Here is a 21,935-nt window from a genome sequence, read left to right on the forward strand (position 1 = left end):
CAAGTAGAGAAACAGGCTATTGTTAGTCTCCTTCCTTCACAGAGAGCTTCGCTGAGGGCTGCAGATAGCAGAGAGTCACCCAAGACTGTAACTATCTAAACCAGCCCCACAATAAAACTCCATGCAACAGCTGAAAGTTAAACCCTACAATAACATCAGCTTATTCAAATCGTGTTTAGCTCCTCATTAGATGCAAGTGAACACTGGAAAGAATAAAGTTTTCAATTTGAAAGCTGTCCAGTACTCTGCTTGTATGGCTCTTGTTAAGGAGCTTGATAATAAGGTGTAAAAACTCTAGAGAAAAAGGACAGGTTTTATCAGGTTTTTGTTGTGAAGGTTTTGAGGATTTTTGTTTTGATGGTAGTTTAAAAAAAGGTCTCATGAGAGGAGAAGTGTTCCTTCTTTCTTCTACCTTTTAAAGAGCAAAGCTTGAACTAAACAGTAATAGTCTGTGAAGCCAAGCATGCGAATCAAAGCCCTCCACGTCCTTTGAAAAGGTTAACAGGAATGGCAGGAAGGTGGTTATCCTCCGGTACCTGTGCCAGAAGCCCACAGCCCCGCACTGTCTGCCTGCCTCCTCGCAGCCTCCTTCCGCTGTAGGAGTGAAGGTAAATAACTTAAAGGAAATAAAATAAAAGACCCTCACCAGGGACACGGATTTTCAGATTACGTATCCCCAAAGCTAGCCCAGATCTCACTCTGAGCTAACTTAATGCGGTTGTTTCTCAAATGCTCTGGCAGGCCACGGCTGCCTCGCCTGACCAGGGCTGTTTGTACCTAATCCAGCTTGTCCTCTGCGAGAGAAACTAAACAGTGCCATGAAAGCATTGACATTTAGGAACTGCAGTGCTCCAGAAACTTTAATGTTCCTGGCAGCTCCTAACTTCTTCCTTTCATTTCTGCACCTTAAGGATTCAAAGGACATATTTCAGCTAAATGACTCTGGCACCTCCATGAGGAGACCATTTCTCTTTGGATCCCATAGAAGCGGGTGCAACAAGATACTTGTACAGGAGGCAATGTATAGCCCAGCTCATGCTCCCTCCTCTCCCTCTGGAGATCCCCTGCTGTCACTCTCCCCATCACCCTCTCTTCTGGGACTTCAAGTACTCGATTCATCTCCTAGCATAGGAAGCTACAGCCCAGAAAAGGCAGCGTGGGTATTCCCACCATCCAAAGGCAATCTCTCCTCTGACCTCAGCAGCCTTAAAACAGTTCCTGGATCAAGATACATCTTATTTAACCAACCTTGCCCTTGCAAGACACACAGTTGGGCACTTAATTCAAACGATCTGAAAGGTTTACATAGATCACCCCATATATTTAAATGTGAAACATTAAAGAAATTCTAGTATTAGTATCATTTTTTTGAATAAAATATGAACAAAGTATTTTTGTTAGTCTGCCTACATGCGATGGTACTGGCATTTTAATGGCACATAGTATTTCCCTTTGTCACACAATACACTCTATGCCTGTTGGCTTTTCTTCTTAAAGCATGGTGGCACGGCTTTAAGCTTCCAACATGAAATAAAGCATATAAAAATACTGCCATTATATAGGTAAAGGCCATATTTTTCCTCAAGAAGTGAAGTAATATTTTATAACAAAAAATCTGGGTATTATAATTTATAAATGTAAGTTAAAGATAAAAATATGTAAAGTGAGGTTTTGAATGTCATAACACTGGTTAAATCCCCAAACCTTATTTGCACAGACATTCTGCAGAAGTGCTAACTGGTGCAACACAAAACTGCTCCAAGCAGTGACCGTGTTTCCATCCATTTCAGTAGCAGCTACACTGCACCAGTAACATAGAAACACTTTAAAGATCAATTATGAAAATGGCAGGAGCTAAGCATTTATCATCCTGCAAATTATGCCTATTAATTTGCAATGAAAGATTTTTAAAGGACAGCCCTGCAGACCTGTTCTCTGCTTCCCCACTATTAATAAGGATCTAAAGAAGAAACAGTCAAACACTTAAGTAGCAGCACTAAAAGTTGCCAAATCAAGTGTTAAAAATTGGGGCTATTACAAAATTATGGTTACATATTCACTATTAATTAGTACCCTTTTTATATTTGTATTATGATACAATCTGGAAGTATACTTCTTCCCCTCCAGTTCTTCCTCATGGAGAGCATTCAAGAAACAACCTCGGCACTACCCAGCACTCCTATTCTTCTGAACTATTAGTTGTTTGTTCTCATGCCTCATATACTACATATTACCCGGATCCTGACATGAACACAGTATTATTTATCTCAAAGGGCTTTCCTACAGTGTTCATCTTCTGGATATTCTAATCTAGAAGATAAAACATTTAATCTTCCAGACTTCTTTGTGAGGTAGCAGTCCATTTAACTGAGGAAAAAGTGAGATCCACAAAGAATCCAAATTATTAGAAGGTGCTAGTTTTGAGTCCTCAGTCTGAGCCACCTAAGACCTGGCAGAGAACTGCTCGCTTTACGATACTTTATGTGCTGTGAAACAGCATTCTTTCAGCTGCATGGCACTTGCATCAAGCCAATAGCTCTGGTAATTCATGATGTTTATATCAAGCTGTGAACTTAAAAAACCCACCACAGTCCAAAATCTGGTTCAAGAGACTAGCTTAGCACCATGTAACAAATTCATAACATAGGAAAGGATAATATTCACTGCTCCTGGACAGCATTTGGTTGCTTAACTGTCAGAGAAAGCAGTGCCTTTTCACTGGCCCTTGTCTCAGGACACAGCCTGGACCAGTTCCCTGTGTAGCAATATATATCGTGCTGCATGAGTCATGAGCTCTACAGAGGGAGTTGCATGTGATGATGTGTCTTCATCTAGATAACACTCTGCCTTCTTGCTGCACATGCTTGGAAATGCGAAAAGGTGAGAAGTGAGGGGCTGAGGCTGGAGGGAGTTCAGCTCCGCTGCCAAACCTGCAGGAGTAACTCCTGTAACTCCCACTAAAGGAACATGTGGGTAAATTACTGACTTACCTGGTTTAAAACCTCAAAATCTGAAGGAAGCATCTCTCTTAGAGATATTAGAACTGTGGAACAGCACCTAATTCTTTTTGAAAGCAGTTCAACTGGCTTGCTGCTAGAAAACAGGCACAAAATACTTCACTCACAAGGGCAGAAAGCAGCAGATAGATCAAGGAAGGCCTTGGTTTCATCTATATTGTCGATGTCTAAAACTGACTCCTGTTGGCACCAACCATGGGAATGACACGACACCACCCTCCACCAATTTGCATTTATAAAGCCACTTGCAAGGAGAAGGAGGGAGTCAAGCAAGGCTGCAAAGAAACAAACCTCAGTACATTATTAACACTGACAATTGCTACAGGAAAACCACACAGGCAAAATAAGCAACGCCAAACTAAGAAAGAATTTATCCCTTTGGTAGCCCAAGGAAACCATGAGTAAGCAAAAACCTACTCAAAAGCACAAGTCTCAAACACTTCCATGCAGTTATTTCGGTCCTAATGGACAGTAAGAATTTGTCCCTTCTGCTGATTTCTTCTGTGACTACTCATGAATAGGTTATCACATGTTACACACCACTTCTTGTACCAGCTTACACAAAATCTGTAATTAAATAGGTAGAGCGAAGCAGGGAACTTCCATTTTGATGAACTTTGTTCATCAACACTCCTGCTCTATATTGTTGTCTCCTATTCATGTGCAATCATGGCTGCATGTTGAAGGGAGAAAGAGCTTTTGCAACATATTCCCATTTTTTCATATCGAATTGTGTTTATTCTTTAGGCCATATACACAAGAGCCTGTAAATATTCAGGGACAATTATTCTCACCAACTTTAAATGCCTAACAACTAATTAGCCAAGTCTAACTTACCTAAGCTCTTTTACAATCAAGGTAGAGAACCAGATAACTCTAGGAATAAGGCATCTGAGGCAGTTGGGTTAGGTGACTCAATCTCCAAAGGGGACCCATTTTATTAAGGGCCAGCCCTGGGAATTCTTACTTACATAAGCAGTCAATATAAATGCTTGCTGCTTGTGTGGAATACCGAAACACTAAATTTTCTTCACAACATGCACTTGTGCTTGTTCTACTGTCCTGGTTTTTGGAGCTACAGAGGGATGCAGTCATCTTCAATTGCCCCTTCCTCACTAATACAGATGACATGGGAACCTCCAAGTGATCGAAAGGGCCTCCTCAAAGGGAAGACATTAAAGAGGCTTGGAAAGTGTTTGCTACTACAGTAAACTGACTGCTCAGGGAAGCAGTAGAAGGCAAACATTTGAAAACGATTAGATGAACACTGCAGATATTCAGAAGTTGTCTGGACGAGGTCCCGGACAACTGGCTCTGAGTGGCCCTGCTTGAGCAGGGGGTTTGAACCAGATGACCTCCAGAGATCCTCTCCCACATCGACCCCTCTACGATTTTGTGACCAATGCAGAGAGAGAGGTTATGCTGGAAATGGATGAAGAGACGGCAGCAGCTGGGATGATCTTAAAGCAGCTAAAGAAGTGGATGAGTCCCCTGTGCAGAATTAATATGAAAGGGGAAAGACTCTAAATCATCAGCGCCCATGAACTCATTCAACCTCATGTAGGTTAAATCCCTCAAATTCGGGGCAGGCAGAAACAGCCTCCTCTGACCTCTTTTCTCACATCTGAAATTTGGTAAGGGATGTTAAATGGACACCAAATGAAATAACATCTTTGGGGAGGAAAGAAGATAAAGGCAAGACCTGCAGTAGTGGGATTAAGAACAATCATTTCAAGGCAAAACCAAAAGTGAAATACTGTCTGTATTTGGTATCATCACTTGTCTTTCTGACCAATGATCATGTATAATTGTCTGGGCAGTAAATTTTTATGTCATTCGCACAATGAGATCTGGTCTTTGCTTCAAACTCTAGTTCTACCACTTTCATGTCTAGTAAAGTTAATGTTTATTTATGAATCTCACATTCTGGCTGGAGCACCTCCCTTATGAAGACAGGCTAAAAAAGTTAGGGCTGTTCGGCCTGGAGAAGAGAAGCTGTGTGGAGACCTCATTGCAGCCTTCCAGTATCTGAAGGGGGCCTATAGGGATGCTAGGGAGGGACCCTTCATTAGGGACTGTAGTGATAGGACATGGGGTAATGGGTTCAAACTAAAACAAGGGGAAGTTCAGGTTAGATATAAGGCAGAAATTCTTTACTGTGAGGGTGGTGAGGCACTGGCACAGGTTGCCCAGAGAACCTGTGGCTGCTGCATTCCTAGCACAGTTCAAGGCCAGGTTGGAGGGGGCTTTGAGCAACCTGGTCTAGTGGAAGGTGTCCCTGCTCATGGCAGGGGAGTGAAAGTGGATGATCTTTAAGATTCCTTCCAACCCAAACCATTCTATGATTCTATGTTCACTGATCACTGAGCTCTTGGAAGTTAACAACAACTCACGTCTCTACCCTGGAGTACCCTCTGTATCCTGAGGACACCAGGCATGACGCTAGATACCACCAGATCAGAAGATGCTGCTGTAATTTTCTGCCTAGTTTTACATGAAGCTTTTACACAGAATTATCTTGTACAACATACATCTCTGAACAAAGGAGCTAACCAGAAGGAGTCTGATTTTTGTGGTGTCAGAAATATTAGGAGTAATTAGTTGTGGATATGATTCCAGAAAAATCTAGAAACAGTATTAAGCTGTTAGAAGACCATACAATTCCTTTAAAAGAAGGCCTTTTGCAATTCACTTAGATGCATTAAATCTGTTCTTAAATAAGACATACCCAAGATTGCCAAGTGCTAAAAATTCACTGTTTCCCTTTTATTATCACAAACACTGCTGTTTATAAAGAAAACATACAAACACACACAAAATAGTATGTGGGAGGTCAGCTATCCCTCAGGCAAGAAACACCTTCCACCACTACTTGGGTAACAGTAAAAAGTTGGATTCAGGCTACGATGTTTCAACAGCAAACAGAATTGCACTTCTATGAAGTGCTCCTAAACCCTGGATGCCACTGCTGTTTCCAACATCTAAATGTTTTGGTGTTTTTTTTTAAATAGGGTAATAATTTCAAGTATTTGGAACCTGTACCTTGAGCAGGAATCTGTCATGTGTCAAATACTCTTCCAGGAGCAATAAACATGCTGATACATAGATGTTAATAAAAACATTTGTATTTTTTGTGTTCAGCAAATGTGATGAACACACCATCAGTGTGTGCAGGAAAAGTGAGCTCCAAATATTCTGCCAAAGATTTGAAGAAGCATTTTTGGAATCTTTTCCCTAAAGTTCTAATATTCATGCCCTGTTGTCTGGTTTTAAGATTAGCATTTCTGCTCCCACAACTATTTCCTATGATGCCAACCAAGACAGGAAACTGAACATGCTGGGACACTTTTGTTCTGGTCAAAGGTGTAGCAGAGGTTTTCTGCGCACACCAAACTTGGACAAAACACTGAATAAGACACATTATTTAACCTCCTTCTACCTAAGTTTGCCTCTATGGGACTATTCCCCCTATATAAGGGCATGTGCTAAGTTCATGTTTGTACAACGCCTCACCTTTTGATGGGAGTTTTTTCAGAGTTGCTAAACGTTGTCCCTATTACTGAGTAATAAACAAGTTATTTGTGCCAACAGTTTGAGTCCTACCTAGGCACACTTTTGTACTGTGGTGTGAGGAAATTGTTTCATTTTCTTTTCTTTCAAATGCCAGTACTTTTCTTCATTTCAAGAAGTATTCCAAGTGCTTTTGATCTAACGTCATTAGATCACCTCAGAGCAAAACAAGTACAGAAAAAAAGATTGTGCTTACAGAATGCTTTCTGAATTGCAAGTGACCGTACAATATTTTAACACGCCCAGCCAGAAAAACTTTCCACTCCAGTTGTAATATGATAAACCAGGACACTGCATCTGCTTTGGAGCCTTCCCTAATGGTCTCAGATGTGCCAAAATCCTGTAGAAAAAATCAAAGCTTTCCTGTATGAGATAAGGTCAGCATAGGGCTCCATCTTCCCTCACAGCACTAATGAATGTTAAGTTTTCAGTACCCTTCCTGATCTCAGCTGTGCCTCAGCATCAGTGGCAGAGAGGTGGGCTGCAAGCAGGCAGGCACCAAAATATTCAGAAGGTAACACCCTGCATAAGAGCAGGAATAAACAGGAATTATGTTCATAACTGCACAGTATTCTCAGAAAGTTCAATCCTGCACCTTTTCTTAATCAATTCCAGCTTTCAAACAATCTGAAACTTAAGTCTACTTAAACTACAAGAACCAAACGCAATAGTAATACATTATTTCAGCTCAACGAAGACATGAAATAAGGCAGAGAGAAGTATTTCCTTGGATGCAGACCTGCAAATAAGCCTCTCGCAAACAATAAGCAATGAGGGCACAACCTCCATCAAGCAACTTGATAAAATCCCATCTACAGATGGTCTTTTCTCTGCCTGGTAGTACCAGAATGCTTTACTTTGGCCACTTTGCTTTGACCCAAGGGCCAGACTCCACCAGAAATCAAATAATGTGCAATATTTTTCATATAGAAACTCCTGCGAACAGGATCAAACCCTAATTCAGAGCATTCTAAAAATGCTGTGCTTTGACTTCGTAGTTCCCTGTTTGTGGTTTTGCATACTAACTTGTGAACTGTGCTTGTGACCTTGCTGTGTGGTTTGGTTTTGCTGTGTGTAGATGCAGACTCCATTTCGAGTCTCATACTCTCTACCCTGAGTAGTAAAGCACTAGTTTTAGTGTCTAGATCAGAGCCTGAGTGGACAAGGACATGACAGCAATGTGGCTGAGTGATTAAGCCATGAAATGATAGCTATGGCAAGTAGTTTCATAGAATTTTTAAGTACAGCAGCACCAATACAGAGCAAAACAGCTGATAAAGTGCATAAATTCATAAAACTGGAAGGGAAGCCTTCTGTCATCATCCTTCTACCCTTCAAAAGAAGCAGTCAGCATATATCAAATCCATTTTTTAAAAGTGCCCATTAGGATATACTATTAAATGCTTATTTTGTGTAAAAAAGCACAAATGGTGCTAACTGCTGAAACACTGGAGCTGAAGTTCACAGAGACAAACTAGCTGTTGCAATCCTAAGATAACTTCTATTGAAGAGGGTGATGTGAGGCATAGGTAACTCATTTTCCCTTGACAAACATAGAAGCATGTGCATATGTAAGTATGCTTAGTCTAGACGTGGATAATGAACAGTTACTCTGACTTAAAGTAGACTTTTTTAAAATATTACTTTGACATACCTATGGAATTGGATATATATAAATCCCAGTACAAATAAACAGCATCCAGTGCTAAGCTTTTAAAACCCGGATTTATGACAGAAACGTGGGGACAGACTCTTCAACAGGGGCAAGGCTTAGAGGCATTACAATAGATCAAGACAAAGTATTGTTCAACATGATTTTCTTCCTTCCCGATGGCATATCCAGCTGTCCTGTAACATTTGTTACTAGAAGACTCTTTTCTTTGAAACTGCAGTTGCTGTTACTGTTGTCATTAAATCCTTAAAAGAAAAAATACAAGCTCCTACTGCTGCTCTCTCCCCATGAGCCAGCAAGTGAATAGAGATGAGCCAACACCTTATTAAGTATAAGCAAAGCTTTTAAGATGACCTGCAGAAATAAATAGAACGTCTATAAAACACAAAAAGGTACTAATAATAACAAAGATGAAATTTTGGTATGAAAAACCTACCTTAGGGGAAGAAGAAAGGTCCCTCGATGCAGGAATAGCTGACATGTTCTCACTCATGCCTGTCTCTGTCTTTGGCAAGAGGTTTGGTGGTTCAGGAGCCTTTCTTTTCATCTTCTTTTCTGGTTCTTGCAGCGGAGCAACTTTAATGAAAGCAGGGCTTGATTTTGGTTCATAAAATGGATTTGATCTAATTGAAAGAAGGAAAACACATTTCTTTGCTATCTTCTTGGAATTAAAACAAAAAATAAGACCCCTTTAGAGAAGACAATGACTAAAATGCTTTTATTATCCCACAGAAGAATATGTTTTGCCTTTACATGATTTTAGACACTATTTTTTCATATGACTGAAAAGTGCATTACAACAGCTAAAACTGCACTAGGTGAGAAGTTCCATAAATTTTATAAAGTCCTGTAAATTACAGAAGGTTTATCAATTGTGTAAAGCTAGCTCTTCCATTATACTTACTTATCCATCAGTGATCCCATTTACAGATAAGATCAATACCAACAAATTCAAGTGAAATTGCTGTGTGTTTAGTATTGTAATGAATAGAATTAAGAACACTTCATTAGGACAGAGTAAAGAATCAGGCCACTTTTACATGGATACATCAGCATGGCTTTAAAGGCCTCACTCTTGCCTGTCCAAGTCTGAAAATCACGGCTTCCATAGGTATATAATCCACATGGAGTGTATTTTAAACCCTGCAGCATACAGGCAGCACACCAAGAACACTGTTTGGATAAGAGCATAGTGTAAGAAAACCACAGCTGACTTGTGTGTATGCCTCGACAAATACCAGTAGCTATCATCTATCTATTTTTAAAGTGCTTTTTATAACTAAACTCTGTTCAAGAAACACAGTAAAGATCTTCCATCAAGCAGATGCAGTCCAAAGAATTATTCTTCTCAAATCTGGTGTTCACGTTCCAGCTCTGCATTTGTTCCACCCTAAGTAAACACTCCCACAGCATTTCCAAATTTTATCTATCAGTTTGATACATCAAATAGAAATGAAAAATACGTCAAGTAATAATGGCTTCTACTCTGCACATACAAGAGCTAGCAATTTTGCATCCTTCTAAGGATACTTATGGATACTTATGGGATACTTATCTCCTTTCCACGGAATTACTTTATTCATAATCTTTGCTCTTCATATTTTGCAATCCAAAACTGGATGGTTAATTATGAAACTGATACATTAATTCCTTTCTAGTCGATACTTCCCCTGCAAATGATATTTATCATATATCTCAAACTATGTTTATGTAACTGAGTCACTGCAATTCCCAAAGATCTATCTGCATACAGTTATATAAAGCATAACTAATCACAACAAAGAACCTCAGTCCCTTGAATGCAATTCTAGATGGAAACAATACTTCATACAGCATTAGACAAGAGCCTACCTAGCTAGATCCATTTACAAATTTCCTCTCAAGATAAGAATCATGAGCTACTACACCTGGTTTTTAAAGAACTAGCAAAATTTGGCACAAAAATTTTTCACAAAAGTGAAAACCCAACTATTCATAGAAACACAGAATGGTTTGGGTTGGAAGAGTCCTTAAAGCTCACTCAGTTATAACCCCCTGCCACAGACAGGGACACCTTCCACCAGACCAGGTTGTTCTAAACCCCATCCAATCTGGCCTTGAACACTGTCAGGGATGGGGCAGCCACAGCTTCTCTGGGCAACCTGGGCCAGGGCCTCACAACCCTCACCGAGAACTTCTTAATTCTATCTAATCTAAGTCTACCTTCTTCCAGAGGGTATTCATTCACTTTCACACAACATCAAATTTCTCCCAGTTTTTTGTATTTTCACCATGAAAATATATCTTTTGGTCACAATTTTTGAACTTATTTTCACACAGTTCACCATCATCCTCTTTTCACTGAGAAAAAGCAAGCCATTAATAATCCTCACTGCAGAAAATAAGTCTACTTCTGAAAGGCAAAGCTTACTGAAGCATATAAGTGAAGACCAGGCATAAAACCTCCAAACCGTTCTGAGAATCTGCTGCTGCTTGTTATAGAGAAAAGATCTAAATCGAGATACTGAAGGGAAAGGAAAGGCTAACACTAAAATAACTCAACTGCTGACTGACGGCAACTTTCAGGTGTTCCCACTTTGATGCACATCAAGCACAAAGCCACAAGTGCAATCAAAACTAAAGACAACATCAAACTAATGACTTAAATAGAAATGGATGGGTGTTTTCCATTGGAGGCAGCAGAAAAAGGAGGGTATTCAGGCTGAAGTGGAGAATATGCCTAGCTTTCAGTAGCTCTAATTTAGCTGACAGCCCAGCTCAGCTGTCTTTAGACACCAGAAAGTTCAAAGGGAGGTGAAAATAAAGATGAAAAAGATAAAGGCTGAAGAACAATGCATTCTACAGAAGAGCACAAGGTTCTCTTTAGTTCAAGAAGTTATCCTCTGAACAGCCAACAGACACAGCATGTACTTGCAATTAAAAAGGTGCATTCGTAAGGTGTTAAAATGAATTTGGTATGAGAAAAAACCCACCGTATCAATGAGTAAGAAAGTTTGGAAGAACCCCCTTTTGAACTGTTATGCTCCAGAACTGTCTCTGCTGCATGCATAATGTTGAAGAATTGTAACCCTATTGCATGAACCAGAAGGAAGTGCTATGAGCAGACAAGTGACTGCCTTTCTTTCCTAGAGAACTTGCTTGAAAGCCAAACTAAACACATTTTCATATGCCACTTTTTACCTTCCCCTCTGCATTGCTTTTAACTGGTCTTACAAATGCTGAGAAAGATTTTTGAAGAATCAAGTTTAACACGAGAGAAAAAAAAACCTAATCAAAACCCAACAAGTGGCTCTTGCCTGAAGAGGCTATAAATTTTGAAGTCATGGATGTCCGCTATATGTAGCAGAGTTTTGTCCAACAGCTTCCACATAGCTATACAAGAAACTAAGTACAGAAAAAGTCTGGCTGGAAAACATTAAAGAACTTTTCTCTGAGGTCAGCTCCCATACATTTTGCCCCTGTAAAGTTATTTAATTGACCCACACAGTGTGATTTGCCTAAAGACATTCTAGGCTGCCCAATATAAGACTAAAAAAAACCCCAAACCTGACAAACTAACCTGGCTGCCACTGTCAGTGACTGTCACTGGCAGTGTGGTGGCTTGTGGCTTCTTGTGCAACAAGCAGCTTCAACAGACAACACCCCAATAAACTTTGCAATTAGACAGCATTATTCGAAGCCATACAATAATTACTGAGATAAGAAGCCACAGAGGCAAATAATATCTGAAAGCAAGTTTTATTCTGACCAATTAAAAAATTATTTTGATCAGCATTATTGGTTAACTGAAAAAAAGAAATAAAAATCAACATTTTATTGAGGAGGAAAACCAAAGCTGTCAGTGCAGAAGGGTTAAAAGATGTTACCAATCAGAAGGCTGAAAGCATTATACTTTAAGTTGTGAGCTACGTTAATTTCAACTAATTAAACTTCACTTAGCAGGGTGTCCTGTCCTTTGTTAAGAGACAGCCACGCACCATTTTGATTTGAATGTATAAAATTCAAAAAGGCAAAAGCAGAATTTTACACTAACATTCAAATGGCCAAACTAACAAGAAGAAAATGTGCTCCTTATCTCTAGGTAGGTATGAGAATTTAGCCAGAGGAAGTATATTTTGAGATTATGGTTTTACAGCAGAATATATGTTCTGGATCATCTAAGTCCCTCTGAACCATGCAACACCTTGTTATGCTTATGTTCGTGACTATGCTTTGCTCATGTGTGTTGTGAAATCTTACATTATCTTTGTAACCATTAGTGAAATATGTTTCAATTAAGCCAATTACCCAAGGTAAACCCTGTGCAGAGGCGCAGTGAGGGTGAGTACCTTTTCCAAGATTAGAGTGAGCATAGTTACAAAACTGGAGTCAGAATTCAGCTCTTGGGGCACTTTGTGTAAGCTCCAAGTCCAGAATCAGTACTAGGGACTTGCCAGAGTAGAGTGGGACAAAGGTCTGATGCTAACTGATGTGCCCATGTTCCCATGACACCTCATCGCATTTCACACAAAATATGAGAGGAAAATGACAAATGGTGCATTAAGTGAAACCCAATGAAACATTTAAGATGCAGCGATAAAAATAAATCATATTTTCTGAGTGACAGTAAATGTCTTTCAGGAGCCTTCTATTTCTCATGCTTTCCATCTATCAGGTTCAAAACCACTCCTGGGGAAAAGCACTACACCAACCCTAAATACTGTTTAAAAACTACCCAAACCAACTAAAAGATTCAAAAGAGAAGATGTCAGGAGAGAGGTTCAAAATAATATGCAAAGTTTTCTAATGCCGTGACATGACACAGTTGTTTAGCCTTGTCTTGAGTACACTGCTCAGTCCGACTCAACACATCATAAAATAGATACATAGCAGAAGGAATAACAGGGTCCAGAGACGTGCGATGAAAATGATTAGAGAGATGAAGAGACTTCTGTATGAAGAGAGATTGAAAAAGTTAGCACCATTTAACTCAGACAAGTGACAAGTAATGGTGAACATGTTAGAGATATACAGCAACTGTTTACGGCAGATAAATCCAATACTAATTGTTGCTTTGATAAGCCAGCAGAAGAGATAATGTATGGGATTGGAAGGTAACTTATTTACAACCAACAAAAGGAAGCACATTTCACATAAGATCTTATTTCCTTGCGGAACTCTGCCACAAATTGACACTGAAGCCTAGACTTTAATAGGATTTGGAAGAAGATTAGCCACTTATATAGATAATAAAAGCATCAATATTCACATTAGATAAGAAACAATACACATCTGGACACAAACCTTCATGATTTAGGGCACACGAGAACTACCAACTGGCACTGCCTACGAAAATCTTTCCTTTGGGGCTCACTGTACCACAGCTTAGCAGAAACTTTCTACTGGAAAATCTCAAAACTAATGACATGAGGTAAGGCATAACAGTGCTTGTAGCTATTAGCATCACACATCCTGTGTTCCTAGACTGGAGTTTTATTCCTCCAGAGTACTTCAGTATAAAGATTCAAAGGTTCTCTCCTTGACACACTCCTAACCCAATACATTTAACAAACGGTCTCCACCTCTTTTTTAATCACATGGAGCTCCTGTAACTTAGGGGAAAAATCTATTTCAGAAGCTATTTCGGGGACATAAAAAAAAAACCTTATGTAAGGGATGCAAAAATGTATTTTACAGTGCTTTTTGACTCTTTATCCTTCCATCTTTCCATGGGACATTGCTTTTATAATGAAAACACAGATCAGATATATGTTCAAGTAGAATCCACCTATGGGGAGTGTACTTTTATCCTTGGGAAAAACAAAGGATTAAAGCAAATGGGGGGTCATTAAAATAATAATGAGGCTATTGTAAACAAAGGGGCTAGAGAAATCTACAAGTCCATTGCAAAGAAAAAACAAGGTTGCCTGTTAACATTGCTGGAAGCCCATTTTGTACAGCTTTGCTTAGGGTGGAAATGTGAGCATAAATAAACCCCAGAGAATTCTTTACTTGCCTATCCATGTAGCTCCTGCTCTTTATGCTCTTCTCAATCTTTGCTGTTCTCTGTACCCATGTCTTTGAACATACAACGTACATATATTTTTTTCCCCCTGTAGTTTTGGTGATCAGTGAATGATCAGGGATGCCTGGTGTGACCATCAACAGTGTTGATCACACTGTGCTCTGAAGACACAGCAGCCGGTGCTGTTTGTCCAGGACCTGTCCCTGAATGGGGCTGGCAAAGACACCATTCTCCAATGTCTTTTTTTTCTTGCACAGAACAAACAATACAACAAATCCATGGCCACAGATCTTTAAAAGGAAAAAAACCCTGCAGGATCCTTTATATATATATCTATTGGAGTGCATGGGAATCTTTCAATTTCCTAGAAAACAGCTATAAACAGAGAAACTTAAAGATTATGGTATGACACCTGTATTAATATGAAATATGAAAGCAATGTAAATGTCATGCCATGACAAATCTCATTAAGTAAGGTAAAACTAAATGTTAATTACAGTTGTCTGTAAAATTGCTCACATGTAATCACCATAAACTGCCTCATGAGTGGTGTGGTTGGTGACTAATGGCCACAAACAAGGAGTAAGTATATAAATACCTTCAAACCTCCCAAGCTGCACAGCTATTGCAGAAAGCTCTCACTCCTTGTTAGGTTTCTATACTATAATACAAGGCAGTCAGTGAGTTTACAAAAGTTTTATGTGTGTTTATGATAAAAGGAACATCCTAAGAAAGTGCAGATAGTTATCTTCCCCATAGATTCAGTTTTTATGAGACTCTCAAAAATGTGCTATGTGGGCTACAAAACAGTTCCTTTTTACATCTTGCACCGATATAAAAAAACTTCTCCATATTATATTATTATATTATTATTTTATGTAGCAAAAATAATGGCAAAAAGGACATGAAGGACAAAGTTCTGCTACTCCTTTATTTTTGGCTCATTTGCAATTGTCAGGGCATGAAGTTCCAAAAAGTACAGAGACTTACTTCCTATCAAGTAATTTGCTATCAGTGAGGCAAAGAACAGTTTCCTACCTATCAAGCTCCGCTGAATAGCATGGCTTGGGGGTATAGTATTTCCTGCTGCTGAGCTGCCTAAGGATCAGTCTGTCCTAAAGAGGTGATTAAGGATCACCATGGTTGAACCCAATACACCTCAAGATTAAGTCAGGGATCCCAGTAATGCTTCCAAAGCTGCTGAAAGATGAAGACTCATACTTACTCATCTAGCTCTTCCTCTTCAGCTTTAGAGGTATCTGCATAGAGGTATTTGCTCATATCCACTGGTCTGACATTTTTCCTTTTTGCAGGTTGTGGAGGAGAATCTCTTACAGTTACAAATGTTTCAGGCTCAGGATCTGGCTCATCAAATGGGTTCAAGTACTCTGGGGCATCATCATCCTTGAAGGGATTGTAATTGTCAGCATAGAAACTTTCTTCTGGCTTTGAAGATGAAGCTATTTCAGTGTTTGGTTCTATCAAATAACAAAAAAAAAATATCATTAAACAGACTTAAGATGGAAAAAATGGAAACCACTTTATCAGATCTTTTTATTTTGAAGGCTTATGAAAAGGTCTGCTTCGTAACTCTCAAGACATAAGTCTTGTCCTAGCTTTAGATGAATCTTCATGCTATTTATTTACAGAGTAGCCTTGTTTATCCAAAACCAGGCCTTTCAAAAGGCCATTTCATTTAGAGTAGATTGAAATAGATTTCGTTTTCTTCCTTACTAAAGCTCTTTCTCAACCTAAATAGTTATTAGTTTTCTTATTTCTCATATAAATGGTATCAACATTTTTTACAACAGATTTTAAAACATTTTCCCATGCTTTTACCCAATTTGAATCCTAACAAAATATTCTTAATTATTTGAGCTTTTAAGAATGAAAACTTATCCTGTATTTTATAACCAAATTACTTTTACTGGCTATTAAAAATGGTGATAGTAAGCAGGTGGTCTTTTCATTTCTTAAAAAGACTGAAGTAAAAATCAGTATTAGGTATGACCCGTAATTACATTTCAAAACTTATTTATTTTCACTGCTAACTGCTCCTGGTAACAATACATAGTCTCAGAGTAAAAATGAATTTAAATTAACCTTAAGGAGACAGATAATCAAATTACTCATCTATTATTTGGGCTGTACAACAAAAAGTTATTAGCAACCTGGAGCAGCATGCAGTTCTTTAGTGCTACAGACGCTACTGAAAGAACATCACACAAAAGTGAATAGCTGCTGTACACTGCAAAATACAAAACCCCATACAGCAATCTAACATTCCTTACAAAGACACTTTGTCAATCTAACTCTTCCTGCACCATCAAATAATTAAAAGCTCGGTTCAATGTTGGATTTGCTGTACTTTCAAAATCTATGCAAACAGGAAATTCAACGTAGTATCATTAAAAAACAAGTTTCAATAAACACTCCCACATAATTCTTAAAAAAAGTGTTTCTTTTTCAGATGTGCAGTTACTAAATTGAACAAAGCATACTTTTTAGCTTTACCCCCCCCCTCCCCAACGCTAGAAGTTATTTGTAGCAAGGATGTAAAAAAATAATGAGATGGAGTTCCAAATGTGTTTGTCACTAAACAAATATTCGTGAAGACAAAATCACTAGTCACACAACTAACAAAGGGAAGGTGCAGCAAATGAAACAGCACTGTCATTACTTGTATTTGGATGGAGGATGGCCTGAAGTTGCTAACCCTGGTGAATTGCTAACAAATGTGTTTTCTACTCTGCCAGTAAACTTCCAGTACAACGTCTCCAGCCATTACACAGCCCAAGGAGACAGAAGGCCCTCCCCCTAATAGCTTGACTGTAATCCACAGGTTGAACAAGAGCAACTCCTAGTTGGACAAGAATACAGTCTCCAGATGCAGGTACAGGCAGCCTCACCTATCTATGCATTGGAGTAGTCAACAGCCACTAGACCAGTCACCAGTTACTAGCCCAGGGCAAACACTTGGAGCAGGAAAGGCTTTCGTCCTCCTCAGAACAACTGAAACCTACCAGGAGTGGAAAGATTTAATTTTAGAAAGAACTTCACATTTCTAGTGCTCTTTTTCTTCCTGGTTCTTCAAATTTGAACCTCAAAGACTATGTGATCATGTTGTGTTCTATGATACTTCTAAGGGTCCATTTCTAAAGTGATGCATCATTTCTCTGTGGTCAGAAAGCAGAAATCAAATGGGTTTGACTGGAATAACAGAATAAATTAATCAAAATCTTAATTCAGCCCATTGTGGACTCTTAGGAGATAAATCACTCATCTGAGACTGAGGGTGAAACAAGTTAAAATTGCACTTTGCCAGACAATACTGCAGGTTTTAACTGGTAGACAGACTGCTGACTACACACAGTGCTGTGCCTGTGGGATTTCCTTATGGTGATTATTCAGAAAATTACTTTAAAAAATTCCTTTAATTCCAGGTGAGTTTTGTGGTTTCCTATTCCCTAAGCAACCTGGTCCAACTTAGCATTAAGGAAGCAATATATACAGTATACATCTACCTCCTATGTATCGTGTAAGTTCTTACATTTAACTTCAATTTCAGAATGCAGCTACCACTGTTTCAAGTCAAAAAAAGCGAATACAAAAGGAGACTGAGAAGAAGTGTAAGACACTGCACTGAAATGAGACAAAAGGTAAAGTGAGAAGTTGGTTATGCTTAGTGGTCCCTCTTTACACCATTGAAGTGTGTTCTAAAAAGAGCTAATTAATCAAAATCCTTGTGACTAACAGTAAAAAAAACCCAAATAATAAGGGCTGCAATAATAGTCTTAGCTAAACCTGAAGAGAGGTTCTGTTACTGTTTAAACTGGTTAAGCCTCACCTGAATGTCATAAGCAACATTTCTGCTGTGTCTTGGGAGATGGACATACAGAGAAACTACTGCAGGATAAATCAGGGTGTGTATTTGCAGTATGTCAGCTGTAGTGTTTTTGTTCACTCCTACTCCAGAGTAAATACAACATGCTTATCCCTTAATAAAAGGGAATAAACTACTGGGCACTTATCCTGGGAGAAAGGGTAGTTACTGCACAGTAGGTGATGCATATTAAGCTCACACCCTAGTCTGTGTGTGGTGATTTGTTCACAGGCCTGCATCCCTATAAGAGAGATGTTTCAGAGAGAGACACAGTAAAATATTGAGTGTCTACAGCTTAACTGACAAGGGAAAGAAAAAGAAAATCAAGGCAAAATTCTTAAAAACACAAATATGATCAAATCCTTTGGCAGTATTATATATGAAATACCTCAGACACCAACATTTTAAATGTCTTTATTTTAAGCTAAAACTGGAAAAGAGGTTCTAACATTGGCCTACATCACTCCAGTGTCCAGTGCAGGTGGTCATGGCAAGCAAATGTTTCACCCTGCCAGCCCTGAGATGTCCTCAGTGTGCGCATCCACAGCTGAGCTAGACCCCTTTACAGTCAAAGCTTACAGTTTTATGTTTGAACTCCTAATGCCCTAAAATCAGGTGAGCCAAATCCCACCCTTACTGCATAGATACGTGTGACTCGTAGGTCATGGTAGTCAGAATACTACTCAAATGTTATCCACACATTTAGTGATGTAACGAACTAGGCCAAGCAGAACTGCTTTTGAGGTCTGCCCTCAAAAGACAGTTTCACGTAAAAAGCAGAAGTAACCTAATGAAATGCAGAAAATGACTGATGTCTTGTTCTAATTGTGCAACTTCCTGATGATGTTTTAACAAAAAATTTTGCTACTTTAAACTTTTCTCAAATCATAAAACATTTAATCAAGAGTATGCACAACTATGAATACCTGCTTCTGCAACTCCATATGATGGATCACTGCACCTGCACATGAATCTGTTGATAAATACTCATTATCATAACTGAGCAAAACCTGCTGATAACTCACAAGCAGTATTCAAGCGAGTATTAGACACAATGTCAGAAATATTTTCTGAAGTTACAAACATTCAGTCAAACAATCTCTTGAAAATTATATTGTAAGCTTTTATTTTTAATTTGCTTTAAAGTGCCCCCTGGAAACGACGATTTAAACACCTGTTTAAATCTGATAAATTCTAAGGGGCAATGCAAATGGTTTTTGCAATTCCTTCTATTTCAACACCATGGATCAAGTGCCGTAACCCTAACCAGGCCAAAATTCTTTCTCTTGTTCCTTGGCTCAACAGTAACTACTCTACAGGCTCAACAGCTTGGCCTAACATGCACAGCATTGCAGAGCAGCACTCAGAGACCTCTGGCTTATGATTAATTAAAAGATTTCAATAAATCCTACACACGGGCTAAAATTAACAGAGCTTCTAAAAGTACCATTTTCAAGAGACTTTTACAGGCAGAATCTTGTAGGTGCCCAATCAGAACCCAGTTAACTTGACCACTCCTTATCACAGAATCATAGAATCGTTAGGGTTGGAAAGGACCTTAAGATCACCAAGTTCCAATCCCCCTGCCATGGGCAGGGACACCTCACACTAAACCATGTCACCCAAGGCTCTGTCCAACCTGGCCTTGAACACCGCCAGGGATGGAGCATTCACAACTTCCCTGGGCAACCCATTCCAGTGCCTCATGACCCTTACAGTAGAGAACTTCTTCCTTATATCCAATCTAAACTTCCCCTGTTTAAGTTTGAACCCATTACCCCTTGTCCTGTCACTACAGTCTCTAATGAAGAGTCTCTCCCTAGCATCCCTATAAGCCCCCTTCAGATACTGGAAGGCTGCTATGAGGTCTCCACGCAGCCTTCTCTTCTCCAGGCTGAACAGCCCCAACTTTCTCATCCTGTCCTCACATGGGAGGTGCTTCAGTCCCCTGATCATCCTCGTAAATCCCTGATCATCTCTCTCCTCTTGTCATCCAGGTAAATATTTGCCCCCACCTGCCCCGGCTTCCTTAAATGTCCCCACAGGAGGGAGGGTCCCCACAGGAACCCAATCAGGCTGTCTCCCATGGGGTCCTTTAGGACTAGCTTTTATGTCAAGTGTTGGTCACCACTTTGTGAGCCTCTTGATAACAAACTGAGTTGCTAGGACAGTGACTCAACAGCACTGCTTTTAAAGCCACTACCACTGGCACCTTCTCTGTAACGAATGCAACTCGTATTTTCTCAAGGACCTAAGGCTGTTGTGAAGTGCATTTGGGGGGGGGGGGGCTGAACATACAACAACTTACAAGGGGCTTTTTTCCTTCTTCAAGTTGATTTTACACTAAGGAGTCAACACAGATTCCCCCTAATCATTAACCACAGCTGAAAACACAGGATGCCAGTCTCTACTAGAACCATTTTTTTTAATTGCAGTTCTCTACACTGATATTAAACAAGCAAACAAACAAACAAAAAAGACAATTGCAGTTTGGCACTCCAAGGGTGAAACACACAATTTTGCATGGTTAAGTAACAAAGCCAGAGGGGTAGGAGTGACATGAGGTAGAGGTATTACTACACAGAAGCATCAGCTGCTCTTGTGCCAGATTCTGGAAACATTACTTGCCCTAACTCCACTGAGAAAGACTGTTTGTGATAGTAATAACTCTGGCACGACCTATCTGCACAATCAGCCTTCTAGTTCCCAGAGGATCTCCAAAAAATCACCCTGCCCTTCAACCCACTTGCTTTTTGTAACAAAAACATATTGTGACACATCCCTTAAAACCAAACCCCCCCCCCCAAAAAAAACATTACACATACCACTTTCCACTTGGCAGAGGATGAAAGAACAAGCCACATGTGAAAGATATTTAGCTATGCCACTTACTGCACTACTGGCAGGCACACGATCACGATGGTGATGTGAGCAGTGTAAGCAAACAGCACAGAATAAAAATGTATCATCCCAGTACTTCGAGACCACATAAAGACTGGCATCGCTATAAACCACTGATGATTGTCTATTATTTTTATTAATACTCATACCAGCAACAAATTACATTTCATTAAGAAGTACAAGGAGAAGGGGCAGAGCCATCACCTTCCTCTATATTGGTTCTTACACTGCTCTCCTTAGGGCTACCCTAGAAAGATTCTGGGTTTTGGTACTGCACTGTAGCAGTGCTTTCATTTGCAGTGTAACACATGCTGTAGGGAGCTCAAGAGTCTACACACAAGGTGAAGTAAATGCTCTTTTAAACGAAAGGGGGAAGACGGTGCCAGTAAATAATAACCCTCTTGTCTCAGGTAGGAAACTAGTACTGGTCAAACTTCACACTTAAAAAATACGTGGAATGCTGAAATTGTGGTGGTGTTGTTCACTTGCATTTGTTGTATCTGTTGACTTCCCCATGTAAAATATTTTGCTCAAAAAATAAAGTGATTTTAGAGTTCTGTTTTAACCTGACTAAAAGACAATCCAAAAGGCAGTCCTCATATGATCATCTACATATTGTCTAGTAAAAAGCTGTAGAGATATACTGTTCAAGGAGGTTACTTTTGGTTTTCCGGATTTCTAATGTCTAGGTGATCTACTAGATACAGAGGGAATAAGCCTCAATTTGACATGTCAACCAAGAAACACAGCTGAAGACCTTCTTTGAGGCAAGTAATTCAAGTGCACATTGACTCCACTGTGTAAGATCACCTACACTTAGGACTTTTTAAACCACAGCAGCATCCAGAGACAGCTTGCTGATGACACTCTGCCATGCACCACACCCAT

The 21,935-nt window shown here is 39.4% G+C and overlaps 1 protein-coding gene across 11 annotated transcripts in view; it reads right to left on the reverse strand.

The window, feature by feature from the left end:
• EHBP1 (EH domain binding protein 1) overlaps positions 1-21,935 on the reverse strand; it is a 228,173-nt gene that overhangs the window by 101,078 nt on the left and 105,160 nt on the right. For all 11 annotated transcript variants that reach the window (XM_062614292.1, XM_062614298.1, XM_062614297.1 and 8 more), the window contains 2 exons: positions 15,489-15,741; positions 8,696-8,882 (listed from right to left, as the gene is read on the reverse strand). In XM_062614292.1, the coding sequence (XP_062470276.1) occupies positions 8,696-8,882; positions 15,489-15,741 (440 nt within the window). The remainder of the gene's footprint in view (positions 1-8,695; positions 8,883-15,488; positions 15,742-21,935) is intronic.

Source organism: Pezoporus occidentalis, unplaced genomic scaffold, assembly GCF_034315485.1.
Source record: "Pezoporus occidentalis ecotype Australia unplaced genomic scaffold, CSIRO_AGI_Poc_V1 ctg175, whole genome shotgun sequence".
NCBI classification, from domain to species: domain Eukaryota; kingdom Metazoa; phylum Chordata; class Aves; order Psittaciformes; family Psittacidae; genus Pezoporus; species Pezoporus occidentalis.